The following is a 20,444-nucleotide window of genomic DNA, read 5'->3' on the forward strand; positions in this document are numbered from 1 at the left end:
TGTAACTCAGAAAAATCTTTCATTGTTGCTTGCGGCGTTAACATTTTGGTTCAGTATAGTTAACGTTAGCGAACTCTGCATTCTATACGGGTATGCCAATGGCCTGCTGCGATGCCCACTATATAGAGCTTTTCAGATCTATTCATATATTTAGCTACGGCAGATAGCTAGATCGGTGATGAGATGACCATTCAGTATGTAAACTAGCGGGCTTGGCCACCAATTAAATGGCTGGTCTTACCTTATCCTTGATCAGCATTTTGACTGTCGCATAAAATACGCTTTAAATCGATGTAAAAAAAGACCTAATCCACACTTAGTGTGGTACTGTGAAATTGAGCAAACCAGATTGTTCAATCTTTTTGATTCAACTTTATTTCCTGTGTAAGTCACTATTCTGTCCGTCCATCGTGTTTTGTGAGACGCTTTACAGACTACTTTATGGGGAAAAGATGTGACTATTACCATTTTTACTTTTAAAACCCCTAAAAATTCAAGGATGTTTTCAGACCAGGAAATACCAAAAGTGATGATGTTGGTAGGTTTTTAGGTCTATAATTATCGCTCCTTGACCTCTCACGGGTGTTCAGAATTAAGATGATTAGGATCAATTGGTCCATAAATATTTCTAGTTTGTAGGCACTTCTAGATCATTCAGTCATGTCACTCCTTTGGCAATGTGCAATTGTTTTGGCTGTCGTAGCAACAAGCGCTGCCAATGAAGGTACGTCTAATAATGAACGCATAATATGATTATTGTAGCGCTGATACCATGTTAACTTGAATAGGCTACTTATCTCATGCTGACCGCCTAACAGACTAGCCAAATTGTGGTGTTGGCTCTTGAGATGTGAATGATGACATTATCAAATTTATATTTTTAGATTTTAATGTGGATTGTGAGAAACACTCCATTAAAGTGACATGGAAGGTCAGTCCAGAGTTGGTTGAACATGCTGCCCGTCTTTTCCTTGGACACTGTGTTCCGTCCACATTTTCTGTTCTTCCCACGGGAGAAGGGATGGCGACATTCCACTACAACCTCAATGGCTGTGCCATCAAGAAACGGGTAATGTCTAACTCTTGACCCAATGTATGCCATTTTGGATCCTGCGACGACTAATGCTTCTCCTTCTATTCCCCAGGTGACTGGCAAAAAACACATCTATTCAACCAGCCTGACTTACAGACCTAACCGAAAGCCCAAACCTGCTGCTATTAGTCACCATATTAAGTGTGTTTACATAAGGTAACCATCTATGCCAGGGGTACTCAACTCTTACCCTAAGAGGTCTGGCGCCTGCTGTCTTTCGGTTCTACTTTATCATTAATTGCACACACCTGGTGTCCCAGGTCTAAATCAGTCCCTAATTAGAGGGGAATGATTATTATTTTTTAAATGCAGTGGAACTGAGTTTAGTTTTAGGGCTCTATTGGGTGTAGTGTACTCTAGCTATGGTGTTGGAATCAAATCTTCCTAAGCCTTTGCCACCTTCATTATTAAACTAAACATTCCCCCTTGTATGTAGACCTGAGGGATGGATTCCCCCATTCCTTATCCCTGCCTATGGTAGTGCTGAGGGTCATGGAGGATTGGTTTTCCACATGGCACTCCTCAATGGTGAGTGACTCATACAACATCAATTATTGTAAGAATATGTTCAGGCTACTTACCTGGTAAAGAAATTCCTAGCAGAGGACACTGCCCGACGCTAGTTGAAACCTGTGGCTGTACAGTACGTATGAGCATTGCGCCCCTTCCCCTCTGTTGCATGTAGAAGACCTTACTGGTCTGGCTAAGAGCAGCCTGTTTCCCCTGGGCTCTTTCATCCCCATCTGGGCAGCAGTGGATCAGAAGGACCATCAGCCCTTGCTGCTGCTCTTGGAGGAGTGTGTGGCGGCCACAACACCAGAACTGCAGTCTGCGAGCCTGGTGTACCCCATCATCACCAACAAGGGGTTTGTACCAGACCTGGCTATGGCCATGTAGGGTGCACGTTTTGGTTTTTGACTGCCTAGCGCTAAACGGCCTACTCAAATGTTGAAAAGTATTGAATACATTTTAAAGTTAGCTTATTTGCTGGATGGAAGTTCTGTTTGTCTGCTCATTTGCACAATGCATTTTCAGTTGCCTTGCAGATGGGAAGACTGGGAACTCCAGGTTCCTGCCTAGGTACCACCCGTCTGCTATTCTGCTTTACCTGCAGTCCTTCAAGTTTGCCTTAGGCGAGGAAGTGAGTGGACCACAAGTTCTCGGTATGACTGGGTTGGTTTTCATACTGTAGCTCTTGACTGTTCTCTTATTTCACCCCAGGTGTATATTCATTGTAAGCTTGTTGCATGGGACCCTGAGGTTTTTGATATAGAAAAGAAGGCCTGCCACTACATTAAAGAGACTGGAGAGTAAGTATTGGTCACATAACTACCATAATGACATTAGTGCCAATGCAACAGCAACTTTTTTTATTCATAGATGGGAGCTGCTGGACGACCCGTCTCAAAGTGACCTCTGCAAGTGCTGTGACTCGAGTTGCAAGCCTCGGTTGAAGAGGGGTGTGGATTCAGGTATTTTGAGGCACTTCATTTCAAGCCTGACTAAACTGTAGTTCCATATTCATTTGAGCTGATGGGTTCTGATGGGACTGCAGCTTGAAGTAACTTATATATATTTTTCTCAGAACCCCAGGGCCTGGTTCAAAACTCTGTTCTTGGACCGCTCACAATAGTGGAAAACTCTGAAACCCGGATCCCCAGTGAATTTGTAAAATATCCTACTGTAGAACAAGGTTGGTGATTTTGGCATTGAAGACTATAGTTTACACTTGGCTTTTAATTGTATCAGCTTTGATGCCAAATGAACTTGAACCTGTAACCTACTCATCTGTCATTGTGTTCTGTATTCAGTTGACTGGTTGGTGTAATGGTCTGGAACACTTTGCTTGTCAGGTGTGTGTGTGTGCTGGTTATTTTACTGTAACATCCCCCAACGGCAATGAGATGCATGTTACTAACACTTCTTCAACCTGTTCCAGGGATGGCTGTCTTTTCTGTCTCTACAGCCATCTAATTGTAGGTGGCCTGAAGGGTGCATCACTTTCCACTATCCCCAGTATGGATATGAAGTCCTTTGACTTGAGCATGTTTCAATAAAATGAGTACTTTACAATGGTGTTTGTTTCTAATGGTTGTCAAAATGCTATGATCCTGATGAGATGTACCCTAAATCCAGTAGTGCGGTGCCGGTATCTACACAAAATAGCCAAGATGTGACCATCTGGTTGTAAGAAGATGATCTCAATGAGAGTGCTCAGTGTTCTGGACTTCCCAGTGTCCTGATTACTCTTGAACTGTAACACTTTCTTATTTTGGCATAATTAGTTTGCATGAACACCTGCTGTGGCTATCATTAGCAATGGTAACGCTATTTGAAAGATTGTCATAAGTGAACCTGGTTATTGTTGGCTATACTTTTCAGCAGTAGCCCACCCCAAGATCAAATTGACAAGCCAAGTTTAGAGATTGTAGGTGGCTGATGGCCATGCTTAATGGCTGTGATAGGAGGAAACTGAGGCTGGATCAACAGCATTGTACATAGTTACTCCACAATACTAACCAAAATTACAGAGTGAAGAGAAGGAAATCTGTACAGAATATAATATTCCAAAACATGCATCCTGTTTGCAATAAGGTACTAAAGTAAAACTGCACAAAATTAGGTCAGAAGTAACTTTGTCCTGAATACAAAGCATTACAGTATGTTTGAGGGAAATCAAACACAACGCATGACTGAGTACCACTCTTCATACTTTCCAAGCATGGTGGTGGCTGCATCATGTTATGGGTATGCGTGTCATCGGCAAGGACTGAATATTTTAAGATCAAAATAAATGGAATAGAGCTAAGCACAGGCAAAATCCTAAAGGAAAACCTGGTTCAGTCTGCTGTCCAACAGACACTTGGAGACAAACTCACCATTCAGCAGGACAATAACCTAAAACACAAGGCCAAATATACACTACTGTTGATCAATAACCAATTTGACAGAGCTTGAAGAATTCTGTAGAGAATAATGGGCAAATATTGCACAATCGAGGTGTGGAAAGCTCTGAGACTTACCCAGAAAGACTCACTGCTGTAATCTCTGCCAAAGGTACTGGTACAAAGTATTGACTCAGGGTATGTAATTGAGATTTCATTTTCAATAAATTTGCAAAGATTTCTATAAACATGTTTTTACTTTGTCATTATGGGGTATGTGTAGATGGGTGATTTAAAAAATATATATTTAAACATTTTATTGAGGCTGTAACACAAAATGTGGAATAAGTCAAAAGGTACAAATACTTTCTGAAGGCACTGTAAGACTAAAACTGTTGAGCTAGCTAGCAGCTTGGTAACTAAGGCTAAACTGTTGGCTTGCTAACGTAGAAAACACATTTTACCTAACTAATTTTAGCTTGCATCACATTTAGTATTTAATCAGTTAATTAGACTAACTGGAAACAGGACATTAATGCACAAAATGAAGAACTATATTCAACTTTGCTTATTTGCTGCTCGCTCCTGCAGAATTTTGTACTTCCTATTCCTCCCTCCCTTTTTCCCCAAACGTGTTTATTTTGCCTATCAAGTGACATGTCTACCTGCCTGCTCTCCGTTTGGTATTCCCGCCTCTTCTTTTTCATTGGTTGCCTGATGCAACCAATCATAATCCTTTCCGCTCTGAGAACGATTGAGTAGGTGAAACTCCTATGAGTGTTATGCTCATATAATGTAGGGTACAGTATGTGTTGGCTTCATCCACTCTGCAAAGGTGTTTTTTTCCCAGCTTTTAAGAGGACAGCAATAGACCCTCAATTATGATATCAGTGTGCTGAAATGCATTGGGATTTATATTTTAATAACAGCCAAATGTATCATGTAGCGTCAGTGTCATAGGTCTACAGAACATGAACTTTAAACCTGTCGTAGAGTACAGAGAACATACATGGCTTGTGGCCCTGGGAGAATAAATAATTTTTTACCAAATGTTGCTTAAAATTTGAGACTTTGCTTTTTGTCGTTATCGATGCAAAAAAAACTATGTGGGGTAAAAATAGAGAGAAAAAAGGAAACTTTCAACAGTAATGGCAATGTTGTCATAGTTTCCCTGTTGCCACTTATGTAACTGTAATAATCTGTTTACACTTTATTCAAATGATATCATTTTCACGTATGCACTGGCCAAAGATGTTTAAATGAGAGATGTCACCTGGTGGCAACAAATGTTGGCAACAAATGGAACCACAGGAAAAACACCTCAGAAATAATATTCAATTGTCCACATGATAGAGCCATATAAGAGTTATAAGGTAACATGAGTAAATTACATCAGTTATCAGTTGACCCCGCCTTCACATGGAGTTATCTGGGGATGTACTGTTACTTGCTTTGAGGATACAGAGGTAGATTGACACATGGTGGCTTTCCTGCGGCGTTCATGTTCATAGATTCTCTCCTGTACTTCACTCGCAGTCCATTTCTCAGCAGACTTGTATTGGAATACTGCTGCCAGTTTGGGGTCAGGGCAGTATGTTACAAACATCCTAACGACATCGGAGTCAATCTTCTTTCCTTGTCTCTTAAGGCCCTCGTCAGCGACATCTACGGCCTTGTTCAATCGAACCCAATACTCCATAACAGCCTCTCCGGGTACAGGTTTAGTATTGTAAAAATCAGCCAAGGGCATGCATGAATAGGCCAATTCGCTGAATTTCTGTTTCAGAATGTCAAATACAATCTCTGGCTTCTTTGTAGGATCAACGGTTGTCTCATTGCGTAAATGTATCTTTACCATGTCTCTTGGTTTGCCAGATAATCGACTAATTATCTCATCTGATTGTTCCCCAATCGGACATCCCTTCCTCCTCAAGTATATTCTCATCAACTCCTCCCATTCATGAATGGAGCATTTGTCTGTAACATCTCCTCTATATGTAGGAGGTTCCTTTATGTCTGATTGCATGATGAACTTAATTTGACTGAGATCTACATATCCTACCCACTCTGAATTTCCAGTCACAACTTGCAGACTTGTTTACGAGTTGCTGTGCGTTTTGTTGCCAACCTATTTGGCTACCTGACAACTTTACGGTTTTTACTTTTTAATTACTGTTTATATTTTCATTTTTTTCCCTCAACTTTTACGCTCCGGACGCTTTATCTGGACACGGTTCGTCGGGACCTCCAACAGCCGAAGCTAAGTAGTAACATTAACATGATGCCTTCTAATTGCAGTCGCTGTACTCATAATATACAGGAGAACGATCGCCTTACGGCGAGGATAGCTGTGCTACAAGCCCAGCTTCAGACGCAATCGTTAGGCAAGGGTAATTTCAGTGTAGGAAAGGATGAAACAGCGTCTGTGCCACCAGTAAGTACAGATAGTAGTATAAATCCCCTGGCACAGTCCCCGCAGCCGGACAACTTTCTCACGGTTTCTGGAAGGAAATGCTGTAGGAATGCTCAACCGGTGTCGCTCATTCAGCCGACAGAAACTTTCAACCGGTTTTCCCCATTAAGCAGCGAGTCGGAGTCAGAGGCCGAGTCTTCTCTGGTCTCTACTCCTCCCGTTACGGGGTCTGAGACGCCGAAGCTTCCCACCATTAGCTCTGACAAATTGAAAACTCTAGTTATTGGCAACTCCATTACCCGCAGTATTAGACTTAAAACGAATCATCCAGCGATCATACACTGTTTACCAGGGGGCAGGGCTACCGACGTTAAGGCTAATCTGAAGATGGTGCTGGCTAAAGCTAAAACTGGCAAGTGTAGAGAGTATAGAGATATTGTTACCCACGTCGGCACCAACGATGTTAGGATAAAACAGTCAGAGATCACCAAGCGCAACATAGCTTCTGCGTGTAAATCAGCTAGAAAGATGTGTCGGCATCGAGTAATTGTCTCTGGCCCCCTCCCAGTTAGGGGGAGTGATGAGCTCTACAGCAGAGTCTCACAACTCAATCACTGGTTGAAAACTGTTTTCTGCCCCTCCCAAAAGATAGAATTTGTAGATAATTGGCCCTCTTTCTGGGACTCACCCACAAACAGGACCAAGCCTGACCTGCTGAGGAGTGACGGACTCCATCCTAGCTGGAGGGGTGCTCTCATCTTATCTACCAACATAGACAGGGCTCTAACTCCTCTAGCTCTACAATGAAATAGGGTGCAGGCCAGGCAGCAGGCTGTTAGCCAGCCTGCCAGCATAGTGGAGTCTGCCACTAGCAAAGTCAGTGTAGTCAGCTCAGCTATCACCATTGAGACCTTGTCTGTGCCTCGACCTAGGTTGGGCAAAACTAAACATGGCGGTGTTCGCCTTAGCAATCTCACTAGGATAAAGACCACCTCCATTCCTGTCATTATTGAAAGAGATCATGATACATCACATCTCAAAATAGGGCTACTTAATGTTAGATCCCTTACTTCAAAGGCAATTATAGTCAATGAACTAATCACTGATCATAATCTTGATGTGATTGGCCTGACTGAAACATGGCTTAAGCCTGATGAATTTACTGTGTTAAATGAGGCCCCACCTCCTGGCTACACTAGTGACCATATCCCCCGTGCATCCCGCAAAGGCGGAGGTGTTGCTAACATTTACGATAGAACATTTCAATTTACAAAAAAAAAAAAAAAGTATTTTGAGCTTCTAGTCATGAAATCTATGCAGCCTACTCAATCACTTTTTATAGCTACTGTTTACAGGCCTCCTGGGCCATATACAGCGTTCCTCATTGAGTTCCCTGAATTCCTATCGGACCTTGTAGTCATAGCAGATAATATTCTAATCTTTGGTGACTTTAATATTCACATGGAAAAGTCCACAGACCCACTCCAAAAGGCTTTCGGAGCCATCATCGACTCAGTCGGTTTTGTCCAACATGTCTCTGGACCTACTCACTGTCACAGTCATACTCTGGACCTAGTTTTGTCCCATGGAATAAATGTTGTGGATCTTAATGTTTTTCCTCATAATCCTGGACTATCGGACCACCATTTTATTACGTTTGCAATTGCAGCAAATAATCTGCTCAGACCCCAACCAAGGAACATCCAAAGTCGTGCTATAAATTCACAGACAACACAAAGATTCCTTGATGTCCTTCCAGATTCCCTCTGTCTACCCAAGGACGCCAGAGGACAAAAATCAGTTAACCACCTAACTGAGGAACTCAATTTAACCTTAGATGCAATACCCTAGATGCAGTTGCACCCCTAAAAACTAAAAACATTTCTCATTAGAAACTAGCTCCCTGGTACACAGAAAATACCAGAGCTCTGAAGCAAGCTTCCAGAAAATTGGAACGGAAATGGCGCCACACCAAACTGGAAGTCTTCCGACTAGCTTGGAAAGACAGTACCGTGCAGTACCGAAGAGCCCTTACTGCTGCTCGATCATCCTATTTTTCTAACTTAATTGAGGAAAATAAGAACAATCCGAAATTCCTTTTTGATACTGTCGCAAAGCTAACTAAAAAGCAGCATTCCCCAAGAGAGGATGGCTTTCACTTTAGCAGTGATAAATTCATGAACTTCTTTGAGGAAAAGATTAAGATTATTAGAAAGCAAATGACGGACTCCTCTTTAAATCTGCGTATTCCTTCAAAGCTCAGTTGTCCTGAGTCTGCGCAACTCTGCCAGGACCTAGGATCAAGAGAGACGCTCAAGTGTTTTAGTACTATATCTCTTGACACAATGATGAAAATAATCATGGCCTCTAAACCTTCAAGCTGCATACTGGACCCTATTCCAACTAAACTACTGAAAGAGCTGCTTCCTGTGCTTGGCCCTCCTATGTTGAACATAATAAACGGCTCTCTATCCACCGGATGTGTACCAAACTCACTAAAAGTGGCAGTAATAAAGCCTCTCTTGAAAAAGCCAAACCTTGACCCAGAAAATATAAAAAACTATCGGCCTATATCGAATCTTCCATTCCTCTCAAAAATTTTAGAAAAGGCTGTTGCACAGCAACTCACTGCCTTCCTGAAGACAAACAATGTATACGAAATGCTTCAGTCTGGTTTTAGACCCCATCATAGCACTGAGACTGCACTTGTGAAGGTGATAAATGACATTTTTACCATGTCTCTTGGTTTGCCAGATAATCGACTAATTATCTCATCTGATTGTTCCCCAATCGGACATCCCTTCCTCCTCAAGTATATTCTCATCAACTCCTCCCATTCATGAATGGAGCATTTGTCTGTAACATCTCCTCTATATGTAGGAGGTTCCTTTATGTCTGATTGCATGATGAACTTAATTTGACTGAGATCTACATATCCTACCCACTCTGAATTTCCAGTCACAACTTGCAGACTTGTTTACGAGTTGCTGTGCGTTTTGTTGCCAACCTATTTGGCTACCTGACAACTTTACGGTTTTTACTTTTTAATTACTGTTTATATTTTCGTTTTTTTCCCTCAACTTTTACGCTCCGGACGCTTTATCTGGACACGGTTCGTCAGGACCTCCAACAGCCGAAGCTAAGTAGTAACATTAACATGATGCCTTCTAATTGCAGTCGCTGTACTCATAATATACAGGAGAACGATCGCCTTACGGCGAGGATAGCTGTGCTACAAGCCCAGCTTCAGACGCAATCGTTAGGCAAGGGTAATTTCAGTGTAGGAAAGGATGAAACAGCGTCTGTGCCACCAGTAAGTACAGATAGTAGTATAAATCCCCTGGCACAGTCCCCGCAGCCGGACAACTTTCTCACGGTTTCTGGAAGGAAATGCTGTAGGAATGCTCAACCGGTGTCGCTCATTCAGCCGACAGAAACTTTCAACCGGTTTTCCCCATTAAGCAGCGAGTCGGAGTCAGAGGCCGAGTCTTCTCTGGTCTCTACTCCTCCCGTTACGGGGTCTGAGACGCCGAAGCTTCCCACCATTAGCTCTGACAAATTGAAAACTCTAGTTATTGGCAACTCCATTACCCGCAGTATTAGACTTAAAACGAATCATCCAGCGATCATACACTGTTTACCAGGGGGCAGGGCTACCGACGTTAAGGCTAATCTGAAGATGGTGCTGGCTAAAGCTAAAACTGGCAAGTGTAGAGAGTATAGAGATATTGTTACCCACGTCGGCACCAACGATGTTAGGATAAAACAGTCAGAGATCACCAAGCGCAACATAGCTTCTGCGTGTAAATCAGCTAGAAAGATGTGTCGGCATCGAGTAATTGTCTCTGGCCCCCTCCCAGTTAGGGGGAGTGATGAGCTCTACAGCAGAGTCTCACAACTCAATCACTGGTTGAAAACTGTTTTCTGCCCCTCCCAAAAGATAGAATTTGTAGATAATTGGCCCTCTTTCTGGGACTCACCCACAAACAGGACCAAGCCTGACCTGCTGAGGAGTGACGGACTCCATCCTAGCTGGAGGGGTGCTCTCATCTTATCTACCAACATAGACAGGGCTCTAACTCCTCTAGCTCTACAATGAAATAGGGTGCAGGCCAGGCAGCAGGCTGTTAGCCAGCCTGCCAGCATAGTGGAGTCTGCCACTAGCAAAGTCAGTGTAGTCAGCTCAGCTATCACCATTGAGACCTTGTCTGTGCCTCGACCTAGGTTGGGCAAAACTAAACATGGCGGTGTTCGCCTTAGCAATCTCACTAGGATAAAGACCACCTCCATTCCTGTCATTATTGAAAGAGATCATGATACATCACATCTCAAAATAGGGCTACTTAATGTTAGATCCCTTACTTCAAAGGCAATTATAGTCAATGAACTAATCACTGATCATAATCTTGATGTGATTGGCCTGACTGAAACATGGCTTAAGCCTGATGAATTTACTGTGTTAAATGAGGCCCCACCTCCTGGCTACACTAGTGACCATATCCCCCGTGCATCCCGCAAAGGCGGAGGTGTTGCTAACATTTACGATAGCAAATTTCAATTTACAAAAAAATATATATATATTTTGAGCTTCTAGTCATGAAATCTATGCAGCCTACTCAATCACTTTTTATAGCTACTGTTTACAGGCCTCCTGGGCCATATACGGCGTTCCTCATTGAGTTCCCTGAATTCCTATCGGACCTTGTAGTCATAGCAGATAATATTCTAATCTTTGGTGACTTTAATATTCACATGGAAAAGTCCACAGACCCACTCCAAAAGGCTTTCGGAGCCATCATCGACTCAGTCGGTTTTGTCCAACATGTCTCTGGACCTACTCACTGTCACAGTCATACTCTGGACCTAGTTTTGTCCCATGGAATAAATGTTGTGGATCTTAATGTTTTTCCTCATAATCCTGGACTATCGGACCACCATTTTATTACGTTTGCAATTGCAGCAAATAATCTGCTCAGACCCCAACCAAGGAACATCCAAAGTCGTGCTATAAATTCACAGACAACACAAAGATTCCTTGATGTCCTTCCAGATTCCCTCTGTCTACCCAAGGACGCCAGAGGACAAAAATCAGTTAACCACCTAACTGAGGAACTCAATTTAACCTTAGATGCAATACCCTAGATGCAGTTGCACCCCTAAAAACTAAAAACATTTCTCATTAGAAACTAGCTCCCTGGTACACAGAAAATACCAGAGCTCTGAAGCAAGCTTCCAGAAAATTGGAACGGAAATGGCGCCACACCAAACTGGAAGTCTTCCGACTAGCTTGGAAAGACAGTACCGTGCAGTACCGAAGAGCCCTTACTGCTGCTCGATCATCCTATTTTTCTAACTTAATTGAGGAAAATAAGAACAATCCGAAATTCCTTTTTGATACTGTCGCAAAGCTAACTAAAAAGCAGCATTCCCCAAGAGAGGATGGCTTTCACTTTAGCAGTGATAAATTCATGAACTTCTTTGAGGAAAAGATTAAGATTATTAGAAAGCAAATGACGGACTCCTCTTTAAATCTGCGTATTCCTTCAAAGCTCAGTTGTCCTGAGTCTGCGCAACTCTGCCAGGACCTAGGATCAAGAGAGACGCTCAAGTGTTTTAGTACTATATCTCTTGACACAATGATGAAAATAATCATGGCCTCTAAACCTTCAAGCTGCATACTGGACCCTATTCCAACTAAACTACTGAAAGAGCTGCTTCCTGTGCTTGGCCCTCCTATGTTGAACATAATAAACGGCTCTCTATCCACCGGATGTGTACCAAACTCACTAAAAGTGGCAGTAATAAAGCCTCTCTTGAAAAAGCCAAACCTTGACCCAGAAAATATAAAAAACTATCGGCCTATATCGAATCTTCCATTCCTCTCAAAAATTTTAGAAAAGGCTGTTGCACAGCAACTCACTGCCTTCCTGAAGACAAACAATGTATACGAAATGCTTCAGTCTGGTTTTAGACCCCATCATAGCACTGAGACTGCACTTGTGAAGGTGATGACATTTTAATTGCATCGGACCGAGGCTCTGCATCAGTCCTCCTGCTCCTAGACCTTAGTGCTGCTTTTGATACCATCGATCACCACATTCTTTTGGAGAGATTGGTCTACACTGACAAGTTCTGGCCTGGTTTAGATCTTATCTGTCGGAAAGATATCAGTTTGTCTCTGTGAATGGTTTGTCCTCTGACAAATCAACTGTAAATTTCGGTGTTCCTCAAGGTTCCGTTTCTCTTTTGAAGAACATATCAAGACCATTTCAAGGACAGCTTTTTTCCATCTACGTAACATTGCAAAAATCAGAAACTTTCTGTCCAAAAATGATGCAGAAAAGTTCATCCATGCTTTTGTCACTTCTGGGTTAGACTACTGAAATGCTCTACTTTCCGGCTACCCGGATAAAGCACTACATAAACTTCAGTTAGTGCTAAATACGGCTGCTAGAATCCTGACTAGAACCCAAAAATTGGATCATATTACTCCAGTGCTAGCCTCCCTACACTGGCTTCCTGTCAAAGCAAGGGCTGATTTCAAGGTTTTACTGCTAACCTACAAAGCATTACATGGGCTTGCTCCTACCTATCTCTCTGATTTGGTCCTGTCGTACATACCTACACGTACGCTACGGTCACAAGACGCAGGCCTCCTAATTGTCCCTAGAATTTCTAAGCAAACAGCTGGAGGCAGGGCTTTCTCCTATAGAGCTCTATTTTTATGGAACGGTCTGCCTACCCATGTGAGAGACGTAGACTCGGTCTCAACCTTTAAGTCTTTACTGAAGACTCATCTCTTCAGTGGGTCATATGATTGAGTGTAGTCTGGCCCAGGAGTGGGAAGGTGAACGGAAAGGCTCTGGAGCAACGAACCGCCCTTGCTGTCTCTGCCTGGCCGGTTCCCCTCTTTCCACTGGGATTCTCTGCCTCTAACCCTATTACAGGGGCTGAGTCACTGGCTTACTGGGGCTCTCTCATGCCGTCCCTGGAAGGGGTGCGTCACCTGAGTGGGTTGATTCACTGATGTGGTCATCCTGTCTGGGTTGGCGCCCCCCCCTTGGGTTGTGTCATGGCGGAGATCTTTGTGGGCTATACTCAGCCTTGTCTCTCAGGATGGTAGGTTGGTGGTTGAAGATATCCCTCTAGTGGTGTGGGGGCTGTGCTTTGGCAAAGTGGGTGGGGTTATATCCTTCCTGTTTGGCCCTGTCCGAGGGTGTCCTCGGATGGGGCCACAGTGTTTCCTGACCCCTCCTGTCTCAGCCTCCAGTATTTATGCTGCAGTAGTTTATGTGTCGGGGGGCTAGGGTCAGATGGATATATCTGGAGTACTTATCCTGTCCTATTCGGTGTCCTGTGTGAATTTAAGTGTGCTTTCTCTAATTCTCTCTTTCTTTCACTCTCTCGGAGGACCTGAGCCCTAGGACCATGCCCCAGGACTACAGTGCCTTGCGAAAGTTTTCGGCCCCCTTGAACTTTGCGACCTTTTGCCACATTTAAGGCTTCAAACATAAAGATATAAAACAGTATTTTTTTGTGAAGAATCAACAACAAGTGGGACACAATCATGAAGTGGAACAACATTTATTGGATATTTCAAACTTTTTTAACAAATCAAAAACTGAAAAATTGGGCGTGCAAAATTATTCAGCCCCTTTACTTTCAGTGCAGCAAACTCTCTCCAGAAGTTCAGTGAGGATCTCTGAATGATCCAATGTTGACCTAAATGACTAATGATGATAAATACAATCCACCTGTGTGTAATCAAGTCTCCGTATAAATGCACCTGCACTGTGATAGTCTTAGAGGTCCGTTAAAAGCGCAGAGAGCATCATGAAGAACAAGGAACAAACCAGGCAGGTCCGAGATACTGTTGTGAAGAAGTTTAAAGCCGGATTTGGATACAAAAAGATTTCCCAAGCTTTAAACATCCCAAGGAGCACTGTGCAAGCCATAATATTGAAATGGAAGGAGTATCAGACCACTGCAAATCTACCAAGACCTGGCCGTCCCTCTAAACTTTCAGCTCATACAAGGAGAAGACTGATCAGAGATGCAGCCAAGAGGCCCATGATCACTCTGGATGAACTGCAGAGATCTACAGCTGAGGTGGGAGACTCTGTCCATAGGACAACAATCAGTCGTATATTGCACAAATCTGGCCTTTATGTAAGAGTGGCAAGAAGAAAGCCATTTCTTAAAGATATCCATAAAAAGTGTTGTTTAAAGTTTGCCACAAGCCATCCTGGGAGACACACCAAACATGTGGAAGAAGGTGCTCTGGTCAGATGAAACCAAAATTGAACTTTTTGGCAACAATGCAAAACGTTATGTTTGGCGTAAAAGCAACACAGCTCATCACCCTGAACACACCATCCCCACTGTCAAACATGGTGGTGGCAGCATCATGGTTTGGGCCTGCTTTTCTTCAGCAGGGACAGGGAAGATGGTTAAAATTGATGGGAAGATGGATGGAGCCAAATACAGAACCATTCTGGAAGAAAACCTTATGGAGTCTGCAAAAGACCTGATACTGGGACGGAGATAAGTCTTCCAACAAGACAATGATCCAAAACATAAAGCAAAATCTACAATGGAATGGTTCAAAAATAAACATATCCAGGTGTTCGAATGGATAAGTCAAAGTCCAGACCTGAATCCAATCGAGAATCTGTGGAAAGAACTGAAAACTGCTGTTCACAAATGCTCTCCATCCAACCTCACTGAGCTCGAGCTGTTTTGAAAGGAGGAATGGGAAAAAATGTCAGTCTCTCGATGTGCAAAACTGATAGAGACATACCCCAAGCAACTTACAGCTGTAATCGCAGCAAAAGGTGGCGCTACAAAGTATTAACTTAAGGGGGCTGAATAATTTTGCACGCCCAATTTTTCAGTTTTTGATTTGTTAAAAAAGTTTGAAATATCCCAAAAATGTCGTTCCACTTCATGATTGTGTCCCACTTGTTGTTGATTCTTCACAAAAAAATACAGTTTTATATCTTTATGTTTGAAGCCTGAAATGTGGCAAAAGGTCGCAAAGTTCAAGGGGGCCGAATACATTCGCAAGGCACTGTACCTGACATGATGACTCCTTGCTGTCCCCAGTCCACCTGGCCGTGCTGCTGCTCCAGTTTCAACTGTTCTGCCTTATTATTATTCGACCATGCTGGTCATTTATGAACATTTTAACATCTTGGCCATGTTCTGTTATAATCTCCACCCGGCACAGCCAGAAGAGGACTGGCCACCCCACACAGCCTGGTTCCTCTCTAGGTTTTGGCCTTTCTAGGGAGTTTTTCCTAGCCACCGTGCTTCTACACCTGCATTGCTTGCTGTTTGGGGTTTTAGGCTGGGTTTCTGTACAGCACTTTGAGATATCAGCTGATGTACGGAGGGCGATATAAATACATTTGATTTTATTTGAATGATGATCACTTATCTTTTCTGTACTTACTGGTGGCTCAAGTACTGGACCTGCCACTCTGTAGTTCTTCCCTAATGGAGCTCCCTATTTCCTGGGCTAGCTGAGTGACCAGCTAGACCATCTACAAGGGCATTTGGATTAACACCAAATGAAGGACTTTCATCCAATTCTTTTGTGGAGCAAAGCATGGGGGAACCTCCTGCACCTACACACTTTACAGGGGTTTGATCAGAGTATGAGAAAAACCTCCCCCTCCCAGCAGTGAATTTGGGTTCATCACCATTATAAGATGCCATGCCACTAAACCACTAATGTTACGTTAAAATGTCTTGTTGGTGAACACACTTCTATGTTGGTTAACTATAAACAGCGCTCTCAATACATCGTTGTAAGAAAAAAAATAAACAGGAAAAAAGACTGTAGTTCCGATTTTTGCCACAAGGCGGCAAGAGTACCTCAATGATATAATTAGTCTCTAGAACAGCAGCGCCGCGGTGATTGAGCTGACGTCGATCAACGATGAATCCGGGTCTAGAAGGCACCAATGTAACCGGTGCTATACTGCACCGCTGTAACTCCGCGTTGTGTGTGGTTGATTGAGACTATAGACGTGGACTTAGGAGATCAGGTAGTTTTAATTAAGCAGAACTCACTCTCTGCATCTTGCATCTGCATCCAAAAGGAAATAAAACATTTGTAGAGCACATATGTTCTGAGAATCGTCGCCTCTTTCTCTCAGTGCATCAAAATGATTTTTGAATACAAAAATTAATACAGTCTCTCCTTATTATACATAACATATTTTACATAGATAAAACCACATACCTGCATCCAAAAGGAAATAAAACATTTGTAGAGAACATATGTTCTGAGATTCGTCGCCTCTTTCTACAACAGATGCACAATAGGAGGGACTGGGATTATCCGAGGAGCTAGCCATCGTTCACACATACAATAGCATACAAAATGCAATTGCCATGCTGACTGTAGGAAAGTCCACCAAAGTTTTTGCCAGAGAATTGACTGTTAAGACCACGTGTAACCACTCCAGCCCAGGACATCCACATCTGGCTTCTTCACCTGAGGGATCCTCTGAAACCAGCAACCCTGACAGCTGATGAAACTGAGGAGTATTTCTGTCTGTAATAAAGCCCTTTTGTGGGGAAGAACTCATTTTGATTGGCTTGACTTCCTTATATGAAATGTAACTCAGAAAAATCTTTCATTGTTGCTTGCGGCGTTAACATTTTGGTTCAGTATAGTTAACGTTAGCGAACTCTGCATTCTATACGGGTATGCCAATGGCCTGCTGCGATGCCCACTATATAGAGCTTTTCAGATCTATTCATATATTTAGCTACGGCAGATAGCTAGATCGGTGATGAGATGACCATTCAGTATGTAAACTAGCGGGCTTGGCCACCAATTAAATGGCTGGTCTTACCTTATCCTTGATCAGCATTTTGACTGTCGCATAAAATACGCTTTAAATCGATGTAAAAAAGACCTAATCCTGTCAAATTGAGCAAACCAGATTGTTCAATCTTTTTGATTCAACTTTATTTCCTGTGTAAGTCACTATTCTGTCCGTCCATCGTGTTTTGTGAGACGCTTTACAGACTACTTTATGGGGAAAAGATGTGACTATTACCATTTTTACTTTTAAAACCCCTAAAAATTCAAGGATGTTTTCAGACCAGGAAATACCAAAAGTGATGATGTTGGTAGGTTTTTAGGTCTATAATTATCGCTCCTTGACCTCTCACGGGTGTTCAGAATTAAGATGATTAGGATCAATTGGTCCATAAATATTTCTAGTTTGTAGGCACTTCTAGATCATTCAGTCATGTCACTCCTTTGGCAATGTGCAATTGTTTTGGCTGTCGTAGCAACAAGCGCTGCCAATGAAGGTACGTCTAATAATGAACGCATAATATGATTATTGTAGCGCTGATACCATGTTAACTTGAATAGGCTACTTATCTCATGCTGACCGCCTAACAGACTAGCCAAATTGTGGTGTTGGCTCTTGAGATGTGAATGATGACATTATCAAATTTATATTTTTAGATTTTAATGTGGATTGTGAGAAACACTCCATTAAAGTGACATGGAAGGTCAGTCCAGAGTTGGTTGAACATGCTGCCCGTCTTTTCCTTGGACACTGTGTTCCGTCCACATTTTCTGTTCTTCCCACGGGAGAAGGGATGGCGACATTCCACTACAACCTCAATGGCTGTGCCATCAAGAAACGGGTAATGTCTAACTCTTGACCCAATGTATGCCATTTTGGATCCTGCGACGACTAATGCTTCTCCTTCTATTCCCCAGGTGACTGGCAAAAAACACATCTATTCAACCAGCCTGACTTACAGACCTAACCGAAAGCCCAAACCTGCTGCTATTAGTCACCATATTAAGTGTGTTTACATAAGGTAACCATCTATGCCAGGGGTACTCAACTCTTACCCTAAGAGGTCTGGCGCCTGCTGTCTTTCGGTTCTACTTTATCATTAATTGCACACACCTGGTGTCCCAGGTCTAAATCAGTCCCTAATTAGAGGGGAATGATTATTATTTTTTAAATGCAGTGGAACTGAGTTTAGTTTTAGGGCTCTATTGGGTGTAGTGTACTCTAGCTATGGTGTTGGAATCAAATCTTCCTAAGCCTTTGCCACCTTCATTATTAAACTAAACATTCCCCCTTGTATGTAGACCTGAGGGATGGATTCCCCCATTCCTTATCCCTGCCTATGGTAGTGCTGAGGGTCATGGAGGATTGGTTTTCCACATGGCACTCCTCAATGGTGAGTGACTCATACAACATCAATTATTGTAAGAATATGTTCAGGCTACTTACCTGGTAAAGAAATTCCTAGCAGAGGACACTGCCCGACGCTAGTTGAAACCTGTGGCTGTACAGTACGTATGAGCATTGCGCCCCTTCCCCTCTGTTGCATGTAGAAGACCTTACTGGTCTGGCTAAGAGCAGCCTGTTTCCCCTGGGCTCTTTCATCCCCATCTGGGCAGCAGTGGATCAGAAGGACCATCAGCCCTTGCTGCTGCTCTTGGAGGAGTGTGTGGCGGCCACAACACCAGAACTGCAGTCTGCGAGCCTGGTGTACCCCATCATCACCAACAAGGGGTTTGTACCAGACCTGGCTATGGCCATGTAGGGTGCACGTTTTGGTTTTTGACTGCCTAGCGCTAAACGGCCTACTCAAATGTTGAAAAGTATTGAATACATTTTAAAGTTAGCTTATTTGCTGGATGGAAGTTCTGTTTGTCTGCTCATTTGCACAATGCATTTTCAGTTGCCTTGCAGATGGGAAGACTGGGAACTCCAGGTTCCTGCCTAGGTACCACCCGTCTGCTATTCTGCTTTACCTGCAGTCCTTCAAGTTTGCCTTAGGCGAGGAAGTGAGTGGACCACAAGTTCTCGGTATGACTGGGTTGGTTTTCATACTGTAGCTCTTGACTGTTCTCTTATTTCACCCCAGGTGTATATTCATTGTAAGCTTGTTGCATGGGACCCTGAGGTTTTTGATATAGAAAAGAAGGCCTGCCACTACATTAAAGAGACTGGAGAGTAAGTATTGGTCACATAACTACCATAATGACATTAGTGCCAATGCAACAGCAACTTTTTTTATTCATAGATGGGAGCTGCTGGACGACCCGTCTCAAAGTGACCTCTGCAAGTGCTGTGACTCGAGTTGCAAGCCTCGGTTGAAGAGGGGTGTGGATTCAGGTATTTTGAGGCACTTCATTTCAAGCCTGACTAAACTGTAGTTCCATATTCATTTGAGCTGATGGGTTCTGATGGGACTGCAGCTTGAAGTAACTTATATATATTTTTCTCAGAACCCCAGGGCCTGGTTCAAAACTCTGTTCTTGGACCGCTCACAATAGTGGAAAACTCTGAAACCCGGATCCCCAGTGAATTTGTAAAATATCCTACTGTAGAACAAGGTTGGTGATTTTGGCATTGAAGACTATAGTTTACACTTGGCTTTTAATTGTATCAGCTTTGATGCCAAATGAACTTGAACCTGTAACCTACTCATCTGTCATTGTGTTCTGTATTCAGTTGACTGGTTGGTGTAATGGTCTGGAACACTTTGCTTGTCAGGTGTGTGTGTGTGCTGGTTATTTTACTGTAACATCCCCCAACGGCAATGAGATGCATGTTACTAACACTTCTTCAACCTGTTCCAGGGATGGCTGTCTTTTCTGTCTCTACAGCCATCTAATTGTAGGTGGCCTGAAGGGTGCATCACTTTCCACTATCCCCAGTATGGATATGAAGTCCTTTGACTTGAGCATGTTTCAATAAAATGAGTACTTTACAATGGTGTTTGTTTCTAATGGTTGTCAAAATGCTATGATCCTGATGAGATGTACCCTAAATCCAGTAGTGCGGTGCCGGTATCTACACAAAATAGCCAAGATGTGACCATCTGGTTGTAAGAAGATGATCTCAATGAGAGTGCTCAGTGTTCTGGACTTCCCAGTGTCCTGATTACTCTTGAACTGTAACACTTTCTTATTTTGGCATAATTAGTTTGCATGAACACCTGCTGTGGCTATCATTAGCAATGGTAACGCTATTTGAAAGATTGTCATAAG

General features: G+C 42.9%; 2 protein-coding genes across 2 annotated transcripts; both read left to right on the forward strand.

Annotated features, from left to right (window-relative positions):
• Nucleotides 1-585: 585 nt before the first annotated feature.
• LOC116365205 (uncharacterized) lies at nt 586-3,166 on the forward strand. The gene is made up of 11 exons (XM_031817923.1): nt 586-724; nt 885-1,069; nt 1,146-1,249; nt 1,530-1,621; nt 1,779-1,959; nt 2,129-2,234; nt 2,315-2,403; nt 2,474-2,565; nt 2,679-2,786; nt 2,905-2,946; nt 3,033-3,166. Exons 1-10 carry the CDS (start codon nt 661-663, stop codon nt 2,919-2,921), a joined length of 1,038 nt encoding a protein of 345 aa, XP_031673783.1. The 5' UTR covers nt 586-660; the 3' UTR covers nt 2,922-2,946; nt 3,033-3,166.
• A 14,420-nt stretch (nt 3,167-17,586) lies between these two features.
• On the forward strand, nt 17,587-20,167 carry LOC116365207 (uncharacterized). Its single transcript, XM_031817926.1, has 11 exons — nt 17,587-17,725; nt 17,886-18,070; nt 18,147-18,250; nt 18,531-18,622; nt 18,780-18,960; nt 19,130-19,235; nt 19,316-19,404; nt 19,475-19,566; nt 19,680-19,787; nt 19,906-19,947; nt 20,034-20,167. The coding sequence occupies exons 1-10, from the start codon at nt 17,662-17,664 to the stop codon at nt 19,920-19,922; spliced, it is 1,038 nt and encodes a 345-aa protein (XP_031673786.1). The 5' UTR covers nt 17,587-17,661; the 3' UTR covers nt 19,923-19,947; nt 20,034-20,167.
• The last annotated feature ends 277 nt before the right edge of the window (nt 20,168-20,444 follow it).

The sequence above is a fragment of the Oncorhynchus kisutch genome, unplaced genomic scaffold, assembly GCF_002021735.2.
Source record: "Oncorhynchus kisutch isolate 150728-3 unplaced genomic scaffold, Okis_V2 scaffold1201, whole genome shotgun sequence".
NCBI lineage: Eukaryota > Metazoa > Chordata > Actinopteri > Salmoniformes > Salmonidae > Oncorhynchus > Oncorhynchus kisutch.

Coding starts and splice junctions, on each gene's coding strand:
- LOC116365205 (XM_031817923.1), top strand. CDS start 661: ATGTCACTCCTTTGGCAATGTGCAATTGTTTTGGCTGTCGTAGCAACA. Junction 1,070..1,145: donor GCTGTGCCATCAAGAAACGG/GTAATGTCTAAC, acceptor TCTATTCCCCAG/GTGACTGGCAAAAAACACAT. Junction 1,622..1,778: donor CCACATGGCACTCCTCAATG/GTGAGTGACTCA, acceptor TGTTGCATGTAG/AAGACCTTACTGGTCTGGCT.
- LOC116365207 (XM_031817926.1), top strand. CDS start 17,662: ATGTCACTCCTTTGGCAATGTGCAATTGTTTTGGCTGTCGTAGCAACA. Junction 18,251..18,530: donor ATTAAGTGTGTTTACATAAG/GTAACCATCTAT, acceptor CCTTGTATGTAG/ACCTGAGGGATGGATTCCCC. Junction 18,623..18,779: donor CCACATGGCACTCCTCAATG/GTGAGTGACTCA, acceptor TGTTGCATGTAG/AAGACCTTACTGGTCTGGCT.